Source organism: Camelus bactrianus, chromosome 20 (genome assembly GCF_048773025.1).
Source record: "Camelus bactrianus isolate YW-2024 breed Bactrian camel chromosome 20, ASM4877302v1, whole genome shotgun sequence".
NCBI lineage: Eukaryota > Metazoa > Chordata > Mammalia > Artiodactyla > Camelidae > Camelus > Camelus bactrianus.
In genome coordinates this window covers 4,768,712-4,794,238 of record NC_133558.1, presented here as the reverse complement: position 1 = coordinate 4,794,238, position 25,527 = coordinate 4,768,712, and the positions used below count along the sequence as shown (strand labels likewise).

Sequence of the window (25,527 nt, the reverse complement as noted above, 5' to 3'; positions counted from 1 at the left end):
GTGAGAAATCAGCATGTCCATGAGGCACCTAAATCCTAATGGCTGCCACGTAAATTTAAGAATAGATGCTATTCATGTTCTCCTCTATCAACATTATTCTTTGGTAACGTAGCCGTTCAGTCGGATATGTTACAGCCTTTTAAATACCAAGAGTTGGTTAGCCTTCAACGACTAGGAGCATCACAGGCACCGGGCACCTGAGCACACCAGGTGCAGAGACAAAGATTTAGTAAACTGACTGCACTGCTCGAAAGACTTGACGTTTTAAATTTTATATCCCATTTTCCCCCATTTTTATATTGTCACCAGATAATAATATATGTCCAGTTTGAATACAATAGTGCCCAGTCATCTTTCTTAGCAATATAGCCTGGCGGTTATAGCTAATAGGTCTATAATTTCTTACAAAAGTTAATACCTGAAGACAAAAAGGAAATCGAGCTGAATGTTCCCTGAGCAAATCCTTTACTTATTAACCTGCAAGCTGTCCTCTGTGGGTGTAGGTACTGCCAGCGTGTCAGAGGAGCCCGAGCCTTGCAAATGACTAGTAACTATTGATGTTCAGCCAGTGGTCGGAATTAAAACATAAGGTTTATAGTAATAACAGTAATAATTTTTTAATTGAAGTGTAGTCGGTTTATAATGTAGGGTTAATTTCTGATGTACAGCATAGTGTTTCAGTTACACACATTTATATATTCTCTTTCATTATAGGCTATTGCAAGATAGTGAATGTAGTTCCCTGTGCTGTACAGGTGGGCCTTGTTGTTTGTCTGTTTTATACATAATAGTATCTGCAAATCCCAAACTCCCAATTTATCCCTCCAACCCCCTCCCCTCCCTGGTGACCGTAAGTTTGTTTTCTATGTCTGTGAGTGTGTTTCTGTTTGTAAATAAGTTCATTTGTGTCATTTTTTTTAATAAAATAAAGTTCAAATCTATTCATTGACATCGAAATATTCACAACACATGGTTAAATTTAAAATGGTGGTTACAAATTGTACATATATACATATTTGTGCATAGGGAAATCCTAAAGTCTGCAAACAAACATAGACAAACACAAGTGGACATGTGAATTATAGGGTTCTAGGTATATTTGTGTCCTTTTTTTAGATTCCACATATAAGTGATATCATGCAGCATTTTTCTTTCTTTCTGGCCCACTTCACTTAGTATGATGATCTTCAGATCCATCCATGTTGCTGCAAATGGCATTATTTTATGCTTTTTATGGCTGAGTAGTATTCCATTGTATATATAGACCACAACTTACCCAGTCATCTCTTGATGGATGTTTAGGTTGCTTCCGTGTCTTGGCTGTTGTAAGTAGTGCAGCTATGAACATTGGGGTGCAGGTATCTTTTTGAATTGGAGTCTTCTCAGGGTATATGCCCAGAAGTGGGATTGCTGGGTCGTAGGGTAACTCTATTTTAATTTTTTAAGGAATCTCCATATTCTTCCACAATGGCTGCACTAAACTACATTCCCACCAACACTGTAGGAGGGTCCCTGTTCTCCACACCCTCTCCATCGAGTAACAGTAGTAACTGGACTGTGTTAGGAAGGAGTATCTCATGATGACTAAGGACGGAATGAGAGCCAGAGAGTCGCGGGGCTGGGCCCTGACCTCACTCCTCTCTAGCTGAGTAAACCTAGCATTGACTTTAAAGCTGTATCATACATCAGAGTTTACAAAAAACCCGGCCCACGTATTTACTTGAAACTGTCAGTCCTGGGAGGTAGGCAGGAAAGGTGCTACTCTTCCCATCTGATGTAAGAACTGAAGTTCAGGAGAGGCATTAAGTAATTCTTTTTAATATATATATTTTTATTGAAGTATATTCAGCTTACAATGTTGTGTCAGTTTCTGGTGTACAGCATAATGCTTTGGTCATACATGAACATACATATATCCGTTTTCATATGCTTTTTCACTGTAAGTTACTACAAGGCATTCAGTAATTTAACTACAGTTAATGGCCAATCCAGGACTCAGAATCTGGGGCTCTTTCCTCTGCATCGTTCAGCTGCACAGACCAAAAACAAGACGGTAACAAGGAACCCCGACTTTCATGAATTTAAGAGCAGGTCCCCAGTGGCACAGACATCTGTGTCATTTGGACTCTCGGGCTGATGGTGGAAAGAGGAAACGAGGGGCAGGGGAGGGAGTTTTAAATAGTTACATTTATTCAGCTTAAAGGACTGCCTTTTACTCTGTTATATCTTTCCTACTATTTAATGTTAAAATAGTCGTATGAATTGATGACAAGACATATTAAGGGTTTTCGTTGTTAACATCTCTACTTGATACAATAGAACTCTGACAAAACCACATTGGGCCACAAACTTTGTTTTAGGAATTTTTTGAATCCAAAATTTGAGAATCAATGCTCTGGCATGATTTCATTATTTTATGTATTAACAGTTTAAGTTTACAGTGTTATTTAGTTTATCTACATTGTCATAAAATCAGGCACTTGGATTTTTATACACCTTTAATTTTCTGTTTTTTTATGATTTAAGTCGCTGATTCTTAGCTTTCTTCGGCAGAAGTCACAGACCATTTTGAGGATCTGACGAAAACTATGGATTCCTCTCACTACCTCCACCCGCCAAAAGCACGCACATGGTTACTGGTACAGAGTATTTGGCAAACTTGGCGATCCTGAAAACCAGTGGCCTCTAGGTGGAGCTGGTTGGTTTGGTCACGTATCCCATTCTGTTTCTTTCATCTTGTTCGTTTTGCTCTGTTAGATATTGGGGCTTATGTAGGTGACATTGGTTTTACAAGGGACAGGGTAGGAGGCTCAGTGTCAGGACCCAAAGCGTATTTGGGGGTCCCTACACTTTGTGTGCGTTTTTTTATGTAGAATTGTCATTTGATGGAAGATTATATTATTGCAGTAGACTGTGTTGGCAAGGAAGCAGGGAACAAGGGTTCTCACAAACAGTTGGTAACAGTATAAATTAAAGCAATCTCCTTGGAGGGCAGCCTGGAAATATCTGTCAGCATGTCAAATGTACGTGCTTTTCTGGGAAGATACGTATACAAAGATCTTTGCTGGAGCTTTTCACATATGAGTAAACTACTGGAAACGTACCTGTCCATCAGTGTAGAACTGGTTAAATAAATTACCACGTATTCAAACTGGAATACTGTGCAGCCATGAAAAAAGACGAAGCAGCTCTATTCCATGACAAACTGGAATGATCTTCCAAAATACATTGTTACGTGAAAATGCACTTTAAAAGGAGGAAATGCACACACAGGTGGGTTTGGGTATTTCTGAAGTTTACCCCACGCGATTGGCATGGGGGATGGGGCTGGGGAGACAAGTGTCTGCAGTGGGGCAGATGCTTTTCCTATTCATTGCAGTGCTTAAATAATTTTCATCGGGTCTTTGTACTACTTATTCAATTATTTTTAAAAGCTAGCTTTAAAAAAGGAATTAATTTTTAAAAATCACTGAGCAATATGAGAAAAGAGATTAAAGGACATTTAGATTAACTGGAATCTGCCTACACGAAAGAGGTGATGCAGAATGAGCAGACTTTTCTTTTGCCTTGAACAAGGCCAGAACAGGGGGCACCTGATGGAGTTAAGAACTGCTACATGAATAAATCAAAGGAAGTAGCTTTTCACACAGCATGTGGCCAGTCTAAGGAATTTACCGCCACAGGCAGTCACAGAGTCAAAGATTGTGGCTGGAATATTTTTTTTTTCTTTTTTGGAAGTCTGGTCACTTACGTCCCGTCATAACATTTGCAGTTATGCAAGAAAAGATAAGGATAATCAGACCTGAGGGTGCAGGATGTAAGCTGACCATTGCCAAGGAAAGAATTCTCCCCAGTCTCCATTCTTTTTTGGCTCCTTCAGTGCCCCAGAATAACATTACACAATTGGCTAGGTCCGCTTTGAAGAGTGGACAGGACTTCCTCTGAATCACTGGGTATTATCCACAGCCAAGGGATGGATTCCAGACCTGCCCGGGCAGCAAAGCTCATCACATTTTTTGCACCCAGAGTGATAGCCCCGTCAGCTCAGACTGAAAAGCTGTGGCCGGGCAGCCCTCCCACCTCTGTGCGGCCCCTGCTGTTCCCGGGAAAGCGGGTGCGCAAAGACCAATGACGGGGCTCAGCTCTCCTCCCGCCAAGCCGGCCATCTCATACAAACAACAAACCCCAGCTGATGGAGGAAGGGACTGAAGAGATAGTCAGGAAATAATTCATGCTTCTTTTCCTCTTTCTCTTTCCTTCTTTGGCTCCAACGAGTGATGAGTCCCTCCACCAGAGGGTAGACAGAAGTCATAAGCTAGCGCTGACCAATCTTATTTAGCCCCAGGTACCAATCGGACAGGGTTATTGGCCTTGTTTATCCACGTGACTCCAGAAATACTGCCCCCATGTACCTCCCTCTTGTGTTTTAAGATCAAGAGACATGTGTATCAGGTGGACTTGGATTTGAGCAAGTAAATGGAATGTAAAATGGAATACGTGTCCAGGTGAGCAAGAGAAGTTGCACTTGACAAAATCCACTGCAGAAGGACTCCATTCGAGTCCTCTCCTGTGACCAGGTCAAGGGCAGACCTTTAACACGGTGACCGCCACATCACCCAGACCTGGGTGACAGTTGTGTTTCCTCAGGAGCACCCGACCCACAGTGGGCGATCAACGTGTTAAGGGTCCAGTCACATGAATAAGAGGACCCTCTCGTTACAAGGGATCTCTCGCATATTGTGGGATCCGGTAGCAGGCAGACGGCGTGTCTGTTCAGTGTGCAGGATGAATTTCAGTGCTTTGCTTTGCGAGGCCTCTTCTGTCAGCCAGCAGCTGCATGACATCTACAGTTAGTGAGCCCGGGACCCATCAGGCAGCTGAACACAGGGACACAGCATCTTATATCTCCTACGGACAAGATTCAAAGCAGTCAGTCATCCAAACACCCAAAGCCAGGAGAAACTTCGTTTCCATCATTATTGTTTGGCTTAATTACATGCTAAAAAGTTCCAACTGAACTTGAAAAACAAAATCTCATTACATTTAATTGTAATTCCTTTTGTTGTTGTTAGCCAAACCCATTGGCCCCTGTGCAACCCCAACTTTCCAGCATCTTAGGAGACCCACTCCATTTCCAGCATTGTCCAATAGAGTTTTCTGCAATGATGGAAGTGTTCTGTATCTGAGCTGTGAGATACGGTAGCCACCAGCCCCAGGGGACGACTGAGCACTTAGAAGGTGGTCGTGTGACTGAGGACCAGGAGGTTTGATGTGATCTGGTTTTCATTAAGTTGTAAACAGCTGTGCCTGTGAGTATCAGTGTCCCTTGCGTCCCCAGCACACGTTGACATGAGATCCCAGCAAACACACCGAAGTCACGCAGTTATCTTCTTCCTTCCTGAGCAAACTTCAGCTCTCTTTTTCGCCATTAAGATTGAAGAGCAATACGAAGATAGCATTTTTGCTGTTCTCACGCCGTTTTGGGAGAGGCGGCACAAACTTGTTGTTGCAGCAAAGTGTGTTTCAGCTCAGTGTTACAGCTCAGTTGTGACAGCAACCTGATCCAGGCAAGAGACCAGGCAGCACTCGGAGGGTTGGAGAACTCCAGTTTATTACCCTGACGGGCCCAGAAGAGTTAACACTCCAAGCTCTGAACCCTGTCTGTACGTTTACAAAGGCTTTTTATAGGCTGCCAGTCTGTACTTTGCAACATCATATGCAAATAAGGTGTAACAAAGTTGACTATTTAGGAATGAGCTTTATAGAAATGGACCGATCAGGAGTGATAGAAATGGGCCAACCAGGAGTGAGCTCCATGCAAATGAGGTGGTACAAATGGACCAATCAGGAGTTAGCTCAGGGAACCAATAGAATCTTAGGGTAAGTTCCACTTTCCTAGAAGTAAGCTGTTTCAGAGGCAAAGAGCGAGATAAAGCCGCTGGGCCAGGGAACCGGTCGGTGCTGGCAGGAGAGTATTGGCCCTGCCTGGGGGTCCTGCTGGTCTTTTGGGGGGCTTCCCAACTCACTGTCCCCGTGCAGAGGCTGCGGGCGTTCCTCAGGCACTGTCGCAGGACCTGTGCTCGTACCTAAGGCCTGAGTGGCAACCTCAGTGAGCAACAGTAGTGAGGCTTCTTTTTCTAAATGGAATCATCTCGAGTTAAAATCTAAAAATCTAATGTTTGCACAGCCAAGAGCCAGCAGTGGTTCTGGGGAATTCCATCAGGCAGCCAAGCAACTTCTTGGCAGCAGGTACCAAGTCTTTTATCTGTTTCCTTAGCTCCTAGCATAAATTTCAATAAGTGTTTCTCAGATGAGGGACTCAGTATGTGAATGGACAAATTAACATGGCTCAGAAGTGATGCTGCTGAGATGACATCCGAGGAGCCTCTCATGAAAGCCCCTGGGACCCCAGCAGGCATCTGTGCTGGCAGATGTGTCCTAGAGACACACAGCAGACGTGATGACGTTTGGAGCAGCCCATACAAAAACACTGTGAGCTCTTCGATGATTAGTTTGAGTACTGCACAGAATCAGTGGCAGCCTACATTTATGAAATCTGTGGGTCTGGAAAAAAATGCCCATTTTCCACAAAATTTTTATTTCTCTTTGTATTTTTTTCTTCAACATTTCTATAATTTTTATTTATTTTTTTTTGAGAAGGTATTTGAAATCATTAACATTTTGTTACATACTTTTCAGGTTCTCCTACACCCTGAGCTGAATCTTTTTTTTTTTAGCTTGCATTTCTTTTTTTCTAATGTATACATAGATTTTTTTTTAATTGAAGTCTAGTCAGTTTACAATGTTGTGTCAATTTCTGGTGTACAGCACAATGCTTCAGTCACACATGTATATACATATATTCGTTTTCAGATTCTTTTTCACCATAAGTTACTACAGGATATTGAGTATAGTTCCCTGTGCTGTACAGTGTGGACTTGTTTCTCTTTGAGTGTATTTCATATGACAGCCTTCATCCCTTCCTTCCATCCCTTCTCATCCTGACCTGTTTTTACCACTGGTCCCACTGCCGGGCGTGGCACGGTCCGCGGCCTCCCTTCCGTTGCTCCCGCCCAGCTGCACCGGTGTTACGGTCAGTTGTACGAAATCACCTTGTCAACTGAAGCACAGGGTTGCTCGTTTTGCGGAGAGCAGAACAAGAGCCTCGCTTTCCTGCTTCGAGGGGCTTTCACAGGATGACCTCAGCTCTTCTTCGTCCCCTGTCGGCTTTCTGCTTCATTCTCATCAGAACAGTCTGTCGGTTTCTTCACCCAATTAACCCATTCCTGCCCTGACGCCTCTTTTCTTTCCCAGCCATACCTCATGATTGGAAAGTCCTACCAACTCAAATGCTCCAGCCTCGTTTCCTTCCCAGTGTCAAAACATACTTGAAATTCAACTCACACATAGATGCTTTTGGATGACAAAACCAGCGTGTCATGGAAGAAAGAACTCAGCGCTCTGGGAAGTGTGATAGCCGATTAGAAAACCTGCTTGTGCCACTAGCTGGCTGTACGATCTTGGATAAATTACTCAGCTTGCCTGGGTCATTTGCTACCTCAGTGATGTGGGAAGAAACGAGTCTCAGTGACCCAGGTGACACCTGCACACTCGAAAGTCTGTTTGCCCCCTACTGTCCTGTCAAAACCCATAACGACAGGACGTTCTCTATCAGGTAATGCTGCCGATACATTCTGTAATGAATTAGACACAATCACGCATTTAATGTGTATGAAATGTGAACAACAATGTCCTGCTGCAGAGCATGGGGGACTCCATTCAATAACTAGTAACAGCCTATAATGAAAAAGAACATGAAAAAGTATATGTATGTATAATTGAATCACCATGCTGCACACCAGAAACTGACACAACATTGTAAATCAACTAGACTTCAATTAAAAAAAAAAAAAAAAAGATGAATGAGGAGCGATCTTGCTTTCTAGGACCAGGATTGGTTTCTCTTAAGGAGTCAGGATGTAAATTGAGTCAAAGTGTGATTGGTTTTTCAACAAATTAAGTCGGCTCAGGGATGTTCTAGGGAGAAAGGAGGTGAACATGAGCAAGGCTGAAAAGTGCAGGCACGTTCACTCCGCTACTGAACAAGATGGCGAGAAAAACCCATCCTTATTCAATGTTGTATCAGTGCCAAAGGCTGAGGAGAAGACGGCCAGGAGGAGGAGGGGTTCCCTGCCAGTGGGAATAGGAAGCAGAATCGGGGGAGACGTTTCCTGCTTCAGCTTGCGCTCCGTGCCGGGATCTTAGCTCTTTGGAGTGGAGTTACTCTATATGTTTGGTAGTAGCCCAGCACTGGTAGAAGTAAATGCTGGAAATAAAAGCTGTGCACATCCTGAGGGGAAAGTGCGAGGGTGTCTCTGCCTGTCCTGCTCACACGCTGCTCGCCGGTGCTGGGGGCTCCCGGAAGCACAGCCAGCAGCTCGTCTGGTCCGTGGATTTGTGGTTGCCTGCCTGCTCGCCCGGCTCGCCACCACCACCATCCCCACTTGTTAATGGCACGAACCCCGGATACCTCTCCAAGGGGGCGGGCGCTTCCTCACCAAGCTGACGGCTCCCAGGTCCTGTTCTGTGTGCGCCTCTGCTGTGCGCTGAGCACGGGCGGCCACCTTCCCTGCATCTGGCCCTCGTAGTCCTGTTCTTGTCTCTCTGCCTGGCACGGCGGCCGGCCTGCCACGGGTGCTGAGCAGATGTTTGTTGAAAGCACATCAAACAAAAGCCCAGGTGGTAAGTGGCCCTGTGAGGGCAGCCGCAGCAGCAGGAGAGCTTTTCTTGAGCCCCGTTGGGGTGTGGACTGACAAGGGGCTTATCGTCCAAACAGGGACCCTTGTGAGCAAGAAAAAAGGTATTATTAATACATATGCCAAGATAAACTCAGGGTTTTCTCGAGGAAAGTGAGGGGTTTGGCCACCCTCTGATGACTCTGTCACTACCAGGTGACGCCAGATGTCCCTGAGTCACTCACGGAAGTCCCATCTCCCCTGTGGTCCCGTGTGACACCACTCTTGTCCATCCTAGGTCTCTGAGAGGAAGGTGGTCAGGAGACTGGAGAGGGCTCTGCCTCCCGCCCCCCCACCATGTCCTCACGAATCCCACCTGGACCCGCCATCTTGCAAGGTTGGGCTCTCATCTCCCGTGGTTCCTGCTGAACCACCAAGGCCTGGTGTTTAGCCTACGTGTCACCTGTGCAGATGCCAAGAGGTCCCTGGTTCCTGTGCCCAGTGTTCGGTTTTTCCAGCGTGATGCCACGTCTGCTGGGAACACACGGTGTACGAGGTCCAGTGGGCACCCACCTTGCCCTGTGTCTGTGCTCCAGACACAGACCCTTCCCCCGAGCAAGGCTTCCCGCCTGCTTCTCCGTCTGCTTTAGAAGAAAGCTTGCCATCCTTATCTCCTGCGGGCTCTCCCAAAAGCACAGCCAGTGTGATTTCCTTGACTGCACGAGGATCAGTTCAGGAGACCCTCACGTCTTGGGAGACTGAGGACTTCCTTGACTATGCGGTCTGACCAAAGGGGAGATGAATGACAAAGGCAGAAACTCACAATTGAAGAAAACAGCACCAAGAAATACTTTCCGTGCTGCGTAAGTAACACACAGACATCGCCGCCACCGCACACGTGATGAACTGCTAACGTCCCCGTGTCTCTGATAGGAAGGCTGCGGAGTAAGATAAAACGGGGGCCGCCGCGGAGGACAAACATCCCGGCATCCAGTAAACCTCAACCTGCTTCTTTTTTTGTTTGCAAGACTGGTCGCTATTTCCTCCGTGGCTTTTGTTTATTAACGTGTTGACTCATCCAGAGTCAGTCGAGCGCCTGGTTTCCACACCAGAGGGCTGGATTTGCACATCTGCCAAGCGGAGTCTGCGAGAGATAACAGCCAGCGACAATGGTCTTCCTCCGTCCGTCGGCCAGAAAGACGTTTGGCAGAGCCGGCTGAGAATAACTTATCACCAGTGCCTGTTCTGGAAGCACAGGGTGGTTGTTTGCCAGAGATAACAGGCAGGATGTGACCGGGAGCCAGGCGCTCTGGACGTCGGGGCTACACCTGGCAGACGCCGCCGCCGGAGAGCAGAGAGGGATGGGGCGGCCAGCCCGTGGCTTCCCGGTGCCCGGCCCTTGCTGTCAACAGAAACCGGGGCTCTAAGTCAGCCAGGGGACTGGGTTTATTCCTGAGTCCTGTGAAGAACATTTCATGGTGTATGCCTCAGGGAAGAATGTCCAGAGATGTGATTTTTTTTAATGTTAATGCAAGCCACTCACCTTGGAGAATCTGTTCATTTCGGTTGCTTTTGTTAAAAAATACACGATTGTGTGACGAGAGGAGGGGTTTGGTTTGGTTTGGTTTGGTTTTTTATGGAAGTGTTGATTTGCAGTGTTGTGTTGGTTTCTGGTGTATGGCACAGTGATTCAGTTATACATATATATTCTTTTTCATATCCTTTTTTCATTATAAGTTATTACAAGATATTGAATGTAGTTCCCTGTGCTGTACAGTGGAACCTTGTTGTTTATCTGTTTTATATATAGTGTTTGGTATCTGCAAATTCTGAACTCCTAATTTATCCCTCCCTTCCTTTCTCCTTTGGTGACTGTGAGTTTGTTCTCCATGGAGATGAGAGTTTGGTTGTCTTACAAATCACCCTCTCCCTGGTTGAGACATAGTTCACTCACAAGGGTGGCTTTGATAACCTAGAGATGCAGTTGAAGGTGTCTCGGAGATTGGACCTGCTTGTTCTGAGCTGCCTGAAGAGCACCTGAAACTAATATTAACTGTTCTGCTCACCACACTTGGCCTTTATTTATTTATCTATTTACTTATTTAATGGAGATGCTGGGGGTTGAACCCAGGACCTTGTGCATGCTGAGCACACGCTCTACCACTGAGCTGTACCCTCCCCAGACACTTGCCTTTAGATGTTGAAATGGGACACATTGCTTTGCAGGCTTTTCCAGCTCGAGACATTAGATGCACCAGGTGGGCAGCACCCTTGACAATTTCCATTGTCAGTTTCTGATGAAGATTTCCATCCTTGTCTCAGAATTTTTTAGAGTCATAATTAAAACAGGGATAAAGGAATGCTTGTTTTAGTACTAAGTGGAATACTCTGCTATAAATCACTTACACTGCCAGTCCTGTGCAGCGTGTGAGGGCTAATGACCTTCGTTCATCTGAGGGAACAAGCACAGTGCAGAGCAGGGAATCTGAGTTCTGTTTCAAGGTCACAGAGCTTCCTCTTCAACGTGGGCTCAGAGCAGATGTCAGAGCTGCTGCGTTACTGGAGCCTTGATGCACCCTTGATGTTTGCGGAGTGATTTACGACTCCAACACCAAAGCCCCCTTGTCAACGGTAAGTGCCTTCACGACCCTGTGTGTAAATACAGCCTACTCTTTCCCCTCAGCCACTCCTGCTCTGTCAGTTATAAACTAAGCAGTGTCATCCCCAGAAGCATTGATCAAACATCTGTCGTGGTGTTGTGCTAGGTGACCTAAAAAAAAAATCCCTCTGGATTTTATAGCATTCCTTTTTCTTAATATGTGGATAGGTTTGTTGGTTATTTAAATCCCCTGAAGAGCGGGAGCTCATAGGAGTGTGAGTCTTACCTCAATAAAAGCTACGTTTCCTGGCTCTCACACAACATACTCTCAGTAGAGTTTCGCAAGTGGAGGTGAGGCTTAGCTCCAGGTTGCTTTGGTCTGAGTACAGGCTGCGCACCTTGCTTGAAGCATCTTTGTCATTAGCCTCTTGGTCTAGTTAAGACTGAGGTTAGTCATCTGATCTCCATAGTGGCCAGTTTGTTGCATGGGGCAGTTCACTATCTTGCCATAGACAACTCAGAGAAATTGAGGCCAGAAAGGCATGACATCCACTTAGTGCCACGAGGGGTTTTAGTGCACAGAGCCCTAAACATAGAACTGTGGATTTTGCGGTACTGCCTCCTTTGGGGCCGCCATCTGGAGGGTGGGTGGGAAAGGAGGTGGCCATCCAGAAGTCCCAGGGGGTCTTCTGAGTCATCTTCTCCAAGTAGAAAGGTAGGACCTAGCAGGGAAGTGATGCTGCTCACTCCACGGGAGGCCTGCAGAGTGTGTGCACGTATGAGACAAACTGATTTCTGTCAGTGCAGAAGGTACTAGCGTACAATCAGTGAAGAGTGATTTCCCAAAATTCACTTAAGGTGATGAATTCAGCATCTTTTTGTTTATCTTCAGAAGGCTTAGAATGGAATGAAATAGGCCCTTGTCTTATCTCAGCCACTTTGCCCCCGATCAGTGTAGACGTGTTACTACAAACAGGCTTTGAGAGGGTGATATTTTAGAACAGAAAATGGATTAAGGAAAAAATGATTACACTGAACACATTTAAGGCAACTCATCTGAAAGTTAAAGAGAAGCAAAGACAATCTTAATGACCACTGTATTACCGTATTCCCTCAAACCTAAGATGCACGTGATTATTTCTTCACACGTTACAATTCTGAAACGGATCGCGTCTTACAAAGGATATCTATGCGTAACATGGCAGAGTTGCTTTCCTCCCCCCCGCTCCCCCCAAAGGTCTGTTACTAACTCATCATCTTAAAAATCAGTGGCATCTTAGAGTCAAAGGAATAAAGAGGCTAGGAGTTAAGCAGAGTTAAGTTTTCCTGTATTTCCTCAGAGTCTGTACTTTTACATATTAAAGCTTCAAGATCAAGCTTTTTTCCTTTTTGATTAAGTGGTTGTCCCCCAAGGAGGGTGATCATCCTAACGCTGTATTTCTTGGATAAAAGGTATGCAAACTCCTCACCCATCATGTCAGTGGCTCAGACCGGTGAGAGAGAAAATACAAAATTCAATAATGCTTCCATTTGGAGCTAGGTGTCTAAAGGTCCCGTGCACCTTAGCAACTGTTGTGTAAAACGTGTGCGCACAACAGGCAACGTGTAAATGCTCCATGTGCGCCCCAAGTGGGTGTCCTGCAGCACAGTCTGACCCCAGCTGCTAGAGTGAGGGTCACACTCACAAGACTGCCGTCACGTCCGACAGCAGCCGGAAGTCTCAGGCACCCTCACTCCTGACTCACTGGCTGTAAGTGTGAGGGTCCCCCTCAGGCTCAGTAACTCACTGGGATAACTCAGAGAACTCAGGAAAACTCTGTGCTTATGATTTCAGTTTTATCGTAATAGATACAAATCCTGAGCAGCCGAAGGGAAGAGATGGCCTGGGCAGGGACTCAGAGGGAGGGTCCCAGGCACAGAGCTTCGTTGCCTCTCCTTGTGGAATCTGGGTGCACCACCCTCTGGACACGTCAATGTGCTCACCAACCAGGAAGCTCCAGGGGTTTGGGGAGGGGGGGGTCTCATTAAGTAGGCATGATTAATTAAATCATTGGCCACATGATTGAACTCCATCTCCAGTCCGCCTTCCTGGAAGTTGAGCTGGTCCAAAATAACAACCCTCTAATCAAGTGATTGGTGTTTCTGGTGACCAGCCTCATCCAGAAACTTTCTAGGGACCCACCTTGAGTCATCTCATTAGCATAACAAAGACACTCCTGTCACTGGAAATTCCAAGGGTTTTTGGATCTCTGTGCCTGGAGCTGGGGACAAAGCTCAGATATATATTCTCCATCGTACCCTGGGGCATAACCCAGATTTTATATAAGGTTCCTGCTTGTGTCTCTCGCTGTCCTTTTCACTGGCTCCCTCACAGGCTGCTGCAGGCTCTGTGGGATATCTTGCTGCCATCTACAGCTCAGCTCATTCAAAATTATGCTTAGCTTCATCCCCTGAATTAGCTTGTCCTAAATTCCCCGTAATGGTTCACAGAAACCACTGCCCTCCTGGGCATTGACGCTCCAAGTTTCAGATTCATCCTTGATTCTCTCTGATTGTTAAAATTTTCTGTGAAAAATCTTGTCTGATCACAAGATTTAGCTCACTTTACAGCCTTTTTGAACCTTGGCCCCCAGATATTAAGTGTTAAAAGATTCAAAAGCAAACAAAGAGGTTAGAACCCAGACCATGTTACACTCCACACACTTCTCCACTTTGCTCTTCCTCCCAGAGAGGCCGGGATGTCCCCTCTGGTTGAGATACAGGTCATTATACATTTGTCCGGGCTCAACTATAGTTGAACCACAAATGTGAGTTTAGTCATCCTCAGCCCTTCTGAATAAAAGATCGTCAGGGAACTAGCTCCCTGTGACCACGCTGCCACTGGATGTCTCTCAAAGCAGGTCTGGGGATTTATCCCTGAGGGAGGGCTGGGTGGCCTGGGAGTGGCTGGGAGAGCTGGCAGACAGTAGGTGACTGCAGGTTGCAAACAAACTGATCTCATTTTTCCTTCTCTCTCCTTTTCTTTGTTCTTCTATTTTATACATCCCACACGTTAGAATTTCCTGCTCTACTTCTTTACTGCCTCCATTCACTCCTTTGACCCTCCATGTGTTCATTCACTCCCCCCCCAGCCCCGCTCTCAGGCGCTTCCTTTAAGCCGGACCCTGATCTACCGTCAGGATGGAGCAGCATTTAACAAAACACAGCCCCTGCCCTCTGCGGTCGGTCGGGGCCGCAGGGAAGTAAACAGTTATGCAAGATAACTTCAGATGTGACCAGTGCTATGTAGACAAAATAGGCTGAGATGACAGGCAGTGATGGGGGATGGCATGCAGCTTAGGTTGGATGCCCAGAGAGAATTCTAGGATTGCACTGCGTGGAAGCCAGAGGTGGGAGGTAGTTGAGAACAAGAATTTTGGAGGTGAACGGACCTGCTTTAGGACCATAAAGGACCATTTGATGTTAGCTCTGAAATTAGAGAAATCAGGCTAAAATTTGTTCCGTGCGAGTTTGCTCTTGGTTCCCATCAGGGAAAAACTCTGCTCTGAGACAGCCGTAGCGTTCTTTTCTGGAAGCTCAGGGTGATAAGACCACACCATCGAGGTGCTGTTGCTTCCCTTAGTGTCCCCAAAAGGGCCTCCAGGGGTCCACGTTGGTTTCCTACTGAAGTGAGGGCTGAGGCACGAACCCCTCTGCTTCTGCTCCTTCAGACCCCGTGCCCACCCTCCCTCTCCTCTCTCTCCATAAATAAACCTGGCTTCTGTTTATGTGGGGTGGTGAGTGAGTCTCTATTTCCACAGAGCACAAGGTCACAGTCAGCCTAAGGGCCCTCCTTGAGCTATTCTGCATTTAGGAACCTTGGAGGGGAGCTCACCCCTAGGGATGAATAGGAACAGGCTCGCCAGTGACAGTGAAATGTGAAGAATGTTTGGGGCTGGGGAGCACTCTGCAGGCGCACGGTGCTTTTTCATAGGCAGGCAGCCCCTCGTTGACTGAATGCCTTATTATTAAGTCATGCAGGGAAAAAAAAATTCACTTTTGGACTGAAACCAAAGATGAGAACTTTCAACACCAAAGGCCACATTCTCAGAATGTTCTGTAAGCAGCTCTGTTTTAAGTTTCAAACCAGTGTTAACACCCAGCTTAAAGACACCCTCTTATTGTAGTTCTTAATCAGAACTCATTTGAAACAGAAGTTCGTCAGCGTCCAGTCTTCGGCTTTGATTCATTAGGACAATTCTATGTTTAATCCAAGTTAATGTCATAGATTATAAAATGCCTTTGGGTCTATACTTGTGTCTAGAAGGTCTGGAAATTCGTTCTGGTTTCCTCTTTTCTCTTTTCCCCCGCAGGCCGCGCCCAGTGTGCACTGGCATCCCACTGGGCCATCTCTGCGAGGCCTGGGGGCCGTCTCGCTTTCTCTCTTTCTCATTCTGTTCTCCGAGCAAATCGAAGTGGAAGGAAATAGAAATTAGAAGAGCCTTCTCACTGGTGCTTCCCAGGGGCGCGCTGGGGGGCTTTTCGTGTGTTCCCCCTTCTTGCACCCGCTGAGCTGGTGTCTGCAGCGCGTGTGAATCCGCAGAGAGAGCAAGTCAGCAGAGGAGCCGGCCGCACACCAGCACACTAGTGCACGCCCAGCCACACTGCAGCCGATTTTGTGAAGACTTCGCTCAGTGTCAGGGAAAGCCTGCTCATGGATAATTAAATTGAAAGCTGCCCCAAGAGACCATGTCACACCCAAGGGAGTAGTGGTAACGGGGCTGCACGTGGAAACGAGCAAGCCAGCAGGTCCCAACACCTCTCCGTCACCAGCGCCTTCAGCCGCCGAGCACTCGGTGCCTGTGGGGTTCAGGAGCCCCGGAAGCTCTGCTCCAGGGCTGGACGGCCTTCCCCGTTAGACGGCTTTCTTTTACTGAACTGCAGTCTCTCTCTTCCTGCTGGAAATAGCCCCGCGCCTGGGGGAGAAGGGGGAAGGGCGGACAGAAAAGGCCCAGTTTTTCCTTTGGTTGAAAACGCCATCCTGTCTTATCTCTGGGTTAAACACATCGATTTAAGGGAATCACTTACAGATGCAGTTTTTCGAAGTCCCCTCAGCAGCTTGTCCTTCTGAATCCTTTCTAGTTTGTCTCCATCTCTCTCACACTATCTTGTTCTAAACCCCGTCTTTTGGTGCCCTCTTCCCTCCTGTCGTGAACCCTTCCCCTCATGAAACACTGGGGTGGTAGCCACCAGATGTTACCCCCACCTTTTACATTTGGTGTTTTGGCCGTACTCTTTTTATAAAAACAACCACTTATATGCCTAAAAACACTGATATTCTCTGTGTGTGTGTGTATGAATGCGAACGTACACTCTTGGTGTGATTGGTAACTCACATGCATTTCTCTCTGTATTTGTACAACCTGGGAAAGCCGGGCCATAGGAGACTCTGTTGTCGAGACAGCTCGTTCAGAGGTCCTGGGACACCAGTAACAGCACCACGTATTTATATCCAGTGCTTATTTGATAACAGCCAGAATTCAAAAAGCTTTCCTGGGTTTTTCTCTTGTAATTTACCTCTCACAAGCTTAGAAGGTAGATGAAACGGACGGAGGCTTAGCAAGATCACACAGCTCGCCCAAGCCGCACAGCCAGGCTGGCAGAGCCAGGCTTCCGCCCACTGTCACAACCGCTGTGCTGTCCCGCAGCCACCGCTGTGGTCTTCACCAGGGTGGCCAATAGTGCTTGTTGACTTACTCATCATCCAACTAATCAAAGCTAACCCGGTTTTGCCCATTTTGAGAGTTCTTCTGAATAGTTTTAAACAAACGCTTAAAGCATATTTGCAGTCACTTCCCTGGATAAGGATCCGAGCATTTGGCTCCATCGGACACGTGCCTTCCTTCCGTGCTTGTCCTCCTAACAAGGTTTGCACTGTAACTGTCACAAACACATCAAAACTGTGTAAATGTCTTTCTTGCTAAGCTGCTTATTTTGAAAAACAAAAAATTTTAATTTTGAAGTTCAGTGGATCAACGTTTTCATTTAATGGTAAGTGGTTTTATGTTCTTCTTTGGAGAGCTTTGAAAACGTTTGCCTAAGAGCAACATTTCTGTTTTTTCTTCTAGATGTTTTGTATTTTTAACTTGTACACTCAGGTCAAAGAATCATCTTAAATTAATTTTTGTGACTAGAGAAGCTCTGGTGACCGACCACTGCTAGTTTGTTCTCTGTCTCTATGAGTCTATTTCTTTTTGTTATATTCACTAATTTATTTTATTTTATTTTTAGATTCCACATATAAGCGATACCATACAGTGTTTGTCTTTCTCTATCTGACCTATTTCGCTAAGCATAATGCCCCTGAGTCCATCCATGTTGCTGCAAATGGCAAAATTTCATTCTTTTTATGGCTAAGTTGTCTGTTCATTCTTTATTTGCCTCTTCCATCTTGAAATGAATAAATGCCTAGAAGATCCTTAATAAATATTTGCAGAATGACTAATGCAATACCATTAATAGACATTTTAGCTGAAGGTGTATATTTAAGCGTCTCACTGTTTAAAATAATTAGCTTTGCTATTAGTCTGTCTCAGTGCACCAGACTATAGAAGTAAACTCGTTTGTCCTGCCCAGCCCCCGCCCTCCCCTAAGGATGCTAGGGAGCAAGAGAGAGTGGGAGGGCAGTGGGGTGGTTATTCCACAGGCCAGCCTCCACGGCAGCCTGGAGTGAGACATTGCGTTACTTCTTGCCTTCGTGTTCTTGTCCATTCGCTATCTTAATTCACGATCCTGGGGCTGTTTTTCCTTTGCTCTGATGGGTCACTTGAGTACCTGGCCCCAGTGGGACCTCTGCAGGACTCCTGGTTCCCCCTTCCACCCCCTCCCCCGCCACTGTGTCCCCATTGCTCTAAACTTTCTGTAACGCCCTTTTCCCTTCCTAGAGAATACACATCTGACATCTAAATGTTAGGTTTTCATTTCTGGGGACTCCTTCTGGTTGCATTCCATTTTAGTGTGCCCTAATTTATTGAAGTATAATTTACATACAATAAAACATGTACACTTAACAGTTTGACAAGTATAGACAGGTATGTAGACTCATGCAATGCCACCCCCATCACAAGCCACAGATGTCCGTTACCCTGGAAAGCTGCCTTGGGTCCCTTTTTGCAGTTGGTCACCTCTAACCCCACCCAAGGGCAATTGTCATCTAATTTCATCGCCAGGCCTGATTTCTAGCACTGGGCATCGCGTAAGTGGAATCATACCAACAAGAGTGGAATCTTTGCTATCTGGCTTCTTTCACTCGGTTCTTCCACATCTTTGCCAACACTTGGCATTGGTGGATTTTTTTATTTTCAGCTTTCCTGGGGGGTGAGTAATATCTCTTCATGGTTTTACGTTGCATTTCCCAGATAACTAAAGATAACGGGTTTGTCTTCATGTTATTTTTTGTCATTTGTACCGTTTTGGGAGGAAGCGTCTGTTCTTTTAGTTTTAGCCCTGCTTATTCGTTTATTTTTGGTGTTTGTCCCTTTAGTGAGTAGTAAGAGTTTCCTGCACAGTTGCCATGTTGGAGAGAAGATGGAGGAGAGAGAAAGAGATGACGGGTGGTACCTGGTGACGCGGGGGGCAATGAAGGAGAGAGCGAGTAACGCAGCGGAGGAGATAAGAAGCCCTGACCTGCACGTTTTCTTTTCGTATTTTCACTTCGTACAGCTTTATTATTGTACATTTCAGTGTCGACAAACGTTGGCACTGACATTATAGTGGAAGCACAGCCACTGTCAGCCCCTGGTTTGCTCCTGAGTCACCGAGATGCACATTTGCCGTATGAAATCGATGCTCTCAACTTTGTATAAAAATCACAGGAAACTGTGAAGAATTTCAGTTTCTAAAGTGGGAGACCTTAAGATCAGGAAGGAAACTGAACTCTAATAAGCTGCAGGAGGTAAGAGCTGTGGAAGCCTGGGCTGTAAAGTTAGGCTCTTCAGCACGTGATAATCTATCCTTCGTGCTGTCACTGCATTTACTCAGCGCGGAATTATTCCCAGAGAGTAACCAAACCGAACCTGTATTTAATATGAGCACACTTTCCAACTTTTCCCTGCCGTTTTTCTGTTTAAGAACCATTTTTCCTCTCATGGCATTCCTGGCAGAGACCACATCTGGGAAATTATCGTGAGTCCTTGTTAGCATCCTTGTGGTGGGTACACTGAGGTGTGGCCTGATGACTCATTCTGTGTAACTAACTCCTCTCTATCCAGGAACCGAGCCGTATCCATCAGTGTATGAACTCCAACACCAGATGTCAAAAAGTCAGCGTTTATTTGGGAGAGGAAATGTGTCATTGAGTGATTAACTCCCCAAAGCAATAGTTAAACTTTTGAATCATCTGAATTTATTTTAAAGGGCCACTTTTCTTCTTGACTTTATAGTTGTAATTATTTACTAGACACTTGGGTTTTCAGTGAGAAAACAGCATGGATACCTGTCAACATTAAGGGTTTCCTCTTTTTGGTTGGTCTGTCAGATCAGCCTGGGAAATTCAGCAGTTAATAGTTTCCTGCTTTGAGAGGAGCGTTTGAGTCTTACTAGGATTGTACCTGGGTGGATTCCACTCAGGTACATATTCCTGGAGGCAGGGAGTGGGCTGTAAATGTGGGAGGATGCTGGGAACCAGACCCACGTGGTGTAGTGACATGAACGGTGTAGGCTGGTTATAAAGAAGAGTTTCATTCAAAGAACCTGTAGTCCCCAGATCTTTCTCAATTCAAAAGGGAGCAAAAGGTAGCCCTTCCATTGCACACAAGTCACAGGGTATCTCGTTGGCTTGGCACACACCAGGCTGAGAGGCACGGGCAAGCTTGCTCCCTTGATTTGATTGGTTCTAGCACGAGGCTCACAGGACCCAAGGATGCCCTGAGTCCTCTCAAGTCAGTCTGCTTGGATCAAACCAAGGGGAAGAGCATCTAATCCAAGGCTACAAGCATTATCCATGGCTATTCGCCTACGCCTAACCACTCAGAATTCTGTTACACAATTGCATTCTTGGTTCCACAGAAGGCGATAATGGTCCACAGCCTGTAGAAGTCACTTTGTAAATGCGACCTTATTGGTTTGTCCAAGTTCCAGATTTATGTCTAGAGAGAAATGTTTCTTCACGTGAATGAAGGCTACATAATGGGAAAATTGTACAGGTTGTGTAAGACATTTAAAGATTTGTTAGCCTATTTATTTAATGCATACAGAGAATGTGTTTGGAGCCATGTTCTAAGAATACGAAAGCTAGGAAGAAAGTATTTCTGCCATCAGAAAACTTACAATGTAATTAATACCCAATCTGAGTTATTTGCAAGGGGGGAGGAGGAAAACCTTGGGGGAGGAAGACAGTAATATGAGGTTACACGAAATTCAAATATTTTCACACAGTTCTAAAGGTAAACTTTTAAACTTTTTTCTTCTCATTAAAAATATCAAACCTATTTCTCTTGCTGTTGCAAAATAAATAGTACATAACTACTCTGAAACTTTATTTCTGATAAACATAATAATATGTAAATATATATTTTATATATATTATATAAAAATTAATTCCAAGTACTTTTTAAAAGGAATCTAAATTGAGTATCCTATTTAAGAATATAGTTCTGAGGAGTAGTAATTTTTGTTAGTTTTTTCTTTCTTATATATTCATTATAGAAAATTTAGAATACAAAAACCAAAAAGAAGAAAATCAAAATTATCCATTCTATCACTGAGATATAACCACATACCACTCAGCTATATGTTTCAGAAGATGCATTCCAGTCCTTTACTTTATATATAATAATAGCGAACATTTATTGTATGTATAATAGTAATCAACATCTTAGCATGTTTTCACTAAATATTCTAAGGCATCATTTAAACTGGCTGCATAGTGTTTTAACATATGATATATTTAACATAGATGTATTTCATCAAATGTTTAAATGTTTTGAACTTTTTGCTATTATAATAAATGCTACTGAGGAGCATGCTGTTGATCATAGCAAACCAAACCAAAGCCAACAAGCAAGGAAATATTTTGTAAGCTCCGAGATTATTTCCTTAAGATAAATTCTTAGAAATAGTTCTGAAAAGAAGCACTTGAACAAATTTAAGCCTTTTAATAGATATTGCCAAGAGAATGTCCTTTTTTGCATTCAGTGTCTGTATTTCCAGAACACAGTGGTGGGCTGATGTTTTTCCATCGTGTAAACAACCTGTTCATTAGGACATAGAATGAACTGTGTTACTCCTCTTGGCCTGTCCCTTCAGCAGCTGAAGCTGCTGCCAGGATCTCACCTGACTGGCAAAATCATGGACTTTTTGGCTATCATCACAAATGACAAATGTTGGCAAAGATATGGAGAGAAGGGAACCCTGGTACCCAGTTTGTGGGAATATAAATTGGGGCAGCCACTGTGGAAAACAGTATGAGGTTTCTCAAAAAACCAAAATAGAACTACCATATGACCCGGCAGTTCCATCCCTCGGTATACATCCAAAAACACTAATGTGAAAAGATACATGTGCCCCCATGTTCCCAGTAGCATAATTTACAATTGCCAACACATGGAAACAACCTAAGTGTCCATCAACAGATGACTGGATAAAGAAGATGGGGTGTATATATATACAATGGAATACTACTCAGTCATAAAAATGAAACATTGCCATTTGCAGCAACATGGATGGACTTGGAGGGCATTATGCTAAGTGAAATAAGTCAGAGAAAGACAAATATTGTATGATATGATTTATATGTGAAATCTGAAAAATACAACAAACGAGTGAATATAACAAAAAAGAAGCAGACTCAAAGATCTAGAGAACAAACTAATGGTTATCAGTGGGGCAGGGAGGGGCAGTTTAGGGGTGGGAGAGTGGGAGGTACAAACTATTGGGTATAAGACAGGCTTAAGGACGTATTGTACAACACTGGGGATATAGCCAATATTCCCTGTAACTGTAAATGGAAAGTAACATTTAAAAATTGTTTTAAAAATTTTTTTTAATTTTTTATTAAAAAAAATCATGGACATTTTATTCGGCTCCTGTTATCCACTTATAAAACTGGAGAAGGCAATGCAATTGCCTTTCTTTCAATCCAAAAAAAAAAAAAAAAGACTTCATATAAGTTTACATAAATTCAAATACCTAATGAAAGTTTTTATAGGTTAAAACCTACATTGCAAGGAGGGGAGGGTTTACTTAGTGGTAGAGTACATGCTTAGTATGCACAAAGTCTTGGGTTCAATATTCAGTATACCTCCATTAAAAAAATAAATAAATAAATACATATACTTAATTACCTCCCCCCCCCCAAAAAATTAAAGACAAATCCTACACTGCAACTTATTCCCCATAGTCCTTCCTATCACTGTAACACCCAATTTCTGAGACATGTGACTGAGGAATTATCAAGAAAGCTTAGGAGGAGGTAGAAGTCTAGCCCAGCAATGTGGATACTTGAACTTGAAGATCACATCTGAGGATCCTACACCCTTGTGGGCTCTGGGCATCTTAAGACATGCAGTGTCTACTGTCAGCCCTGAAAAATCCCCAGGAGGTTCTGGATGTTCTCAATGTTGGCACCAAGGAGATCACTTAGAACCTCTGTATGACCTCACCAGTGTCCTGCAACAATTGATAAAATAAATGTAAAGATCATATGTAATGTTCACATCAAATAGTGGAGACGTTAAAAGAACTTTATATCTGCCTTTTAAGACCAAAGAGGATGCTTCTATTGGTGAAATATTCAGAGAACTGTAAAAATTCCACTTTGGGAAACAAAAAGAATAATAGTGGTCAAGGTAAATTTGACCTCAAACCTCTCCCCCACTCATACACTTTCCAAATTCCTCATTGGTTTGGATTTTATTCTGAAACTTTCTCTCTGGCATCATGCGGTACTATATTTGTTGACTTCATTTTGTCCCTTTAGAGAAAATGGTGTAATGTAATCAGAACTCTTAAAAAATTTTTTTCTCACAAAAATTCTAAGCACAAAAGTTAAAAAACAAAACAAACAAAACCCTAACTAATTATGAGTCTCTCTCCCTCCAAATAAACAATTAGACTCAAGTGTGGGTTCTTCAGAAAAGGAATTCACTGGTACATGATAGGTAATAGCAGTCCTTTTTTCTCTGCAGAAACTAATTATAAAAAGTAGTTAAATATCACCGTGCCCTGGGGGGGGGCTTATCAGTACTTTGAAATAGTCAATCCTACACTACTTCCTGTGTTAGTTTAGAAGGTGGGGAAGTAGTGGTGTATTTACTTTGGTTGGTCGTGGGTGCTGGTTGAGAGTTCCGTTTTGTTCTGCACTATGTTATTCCTGAGTCGTGTATAATGGTCTTCCTGAATTCATACTCTAGCTACACATTTCAGAGGAGCACGTAAAGTCAGCCCAGAATTATTTCTTAGGTAACAGTATTTTTAGGGCTAAAAAAACTTCTTATACCATCAATGGTACGTTCAATAAATGTCCTTTGATAAGCTTGTGGCTTAAACAATGAATTTTTTTCTTTGAGGTAGAAATAAAATCATGAATTTAATTTAAAGTAGAATACTTTTCTGGCTTCTGTAGATTTAGTTAAGCCCAAAAGAATATAATTCTTGGTATAATATTTTAAGTCTCAATATTATTGAGATTATATTATATTATATATACTATATTAAAACATTGAGTTATAAATATTGATGTTGCTTTCCAAACAGATTTCCCACTGCAAGTGCTCTATCTCAAACTTGCACACTTCTTCACTATGATCTGTATTCCTTTAATCACATGTTGAACTGTACCTTTCATTTTATGAGGAAGAGTTAATGACGATAAAATAAGCATAAACTTATCTTCTCACCAATTTTCAAAAAAGAGCTCTACCCAATAAATGAGATATGACTTGGTTGGTGTGAAACATATCAAAATGTGATGCAGTTTGAGTGGTTACATATAGTATTTGACAATATTTTTTACTATATGCAGTAGCCTTAAACTTATTATTACTGTTGCTTATAGCATATATGTTTGTGTGTGTGTATGTGTACACACACACACTTTTTAAAATTGGGACCAGTATTTTAAAAACAAAGCATGATTGTTACATTTTCAACAAGACATTTATTAATCATGTATCAAACACGTATTATGTGTCAAGTCCTTACAATAATTTTTTGTTGTTAGAGGTGAGGTGGTGGCTGTTGTCAGAGGTGATAGTAACTGTGAAAAAAAGTCTTCATTGTGTCTTTTTTCATGGCAGTTAAACATTCAGTTGTACTTATAGCTTATAGCTGCTTTAGTTATTTGTGGAAGCTTCCATTTTTAAAGACATGTTTACTAACGGTTTTCAGGATACACGAAAATGCTTAATATGGGATCTCCTAATTCTTAACAATGCCCTCTTGTTATTTTGCCTGTGTGTGTGTGCATGAGTGTTTGTCTTTCCTTGAGCGCCTACATTTCCACCCCCAAGTTCCCACTGTGTAGCTGGATTCTGGGAAATTAGGATCTTTGGATACACACAGAGGTGTCGCAAAATCCGTCTTTATGATGGTTCGTCCTTCTCTGAGGGATTTCCTCTCAGGCTCTCTCCTTAAAAGATGCCCTTACCTGACTGTATTAAAACTAGGACTTCCAAAATCATCCTAACCAGAGGGGCGCTGTTGCAGAGGGGCTGTCTCCATGGATTTGCAAATACAAACTACTGTATATAAAGTAGATAAACACAAGGTCCTACGGTGTAGCACAGGGAACTATATTCAATACCTTGTAATGGCCTGTAATGAGAAATTACATGAAAAGGAATATATAGATATATAACTGAACCACTGTACCATACACCAGAAATTAACACAACATTGTAAACTGACTATACTTCAATTAACAAAAAAACAACCCCAACATATTGATGTAAAGCCACACAAAAAAAGCAGTGGATAGTGAAGAAACTGATGAATAAAACATAATTAAAACCCGCTTTCCAACTAAATCCTAAGATGCTTTAGACCAAGCCGCGAGAGTGAGTCAAGTGAGTCAAAGGAATTTTTTTTCCTCCCAGATCTCATCTGTGTCCAAGTGCCTTATGGTTCTGGTGCTGTTTGTTCCTTTGAAATGGTATCTTTTTCATCTCTTCCCACTTCTATGATTACAGCATATACGGTTCCATAATACAGATATAA

At 43.7% G+C, this 25,527-nt stretch overlaps 1 protein-coding gene across 1 annotated transcript in view; it reads left to right on the top strand.

The window, feature by feature from the left end:
• BLOC1S5 (biogenesis of lysosomal organelles complex 1 subunit 5) overlaps positions 1 to 22,664 on the top strand; it is a 65,672-nt gene extending 43,008 nt beyond the window's left edge. The window contains exon 4 of the mRNA XM_074348072.1: positions 9,034 to 22,664. Coding sequence (XP_074204173.1) covers positions 9,034 to 9,385 — 352 coding nt within the window. The 3' untranslated portion in view covers positions 9,386 to 22,664. The remainder of the gene's footprint in view (positions 1 to 9,033) is intronic.
• Positions 22,665 to 25,527: the final 2,863 nt, after the last annotated feature.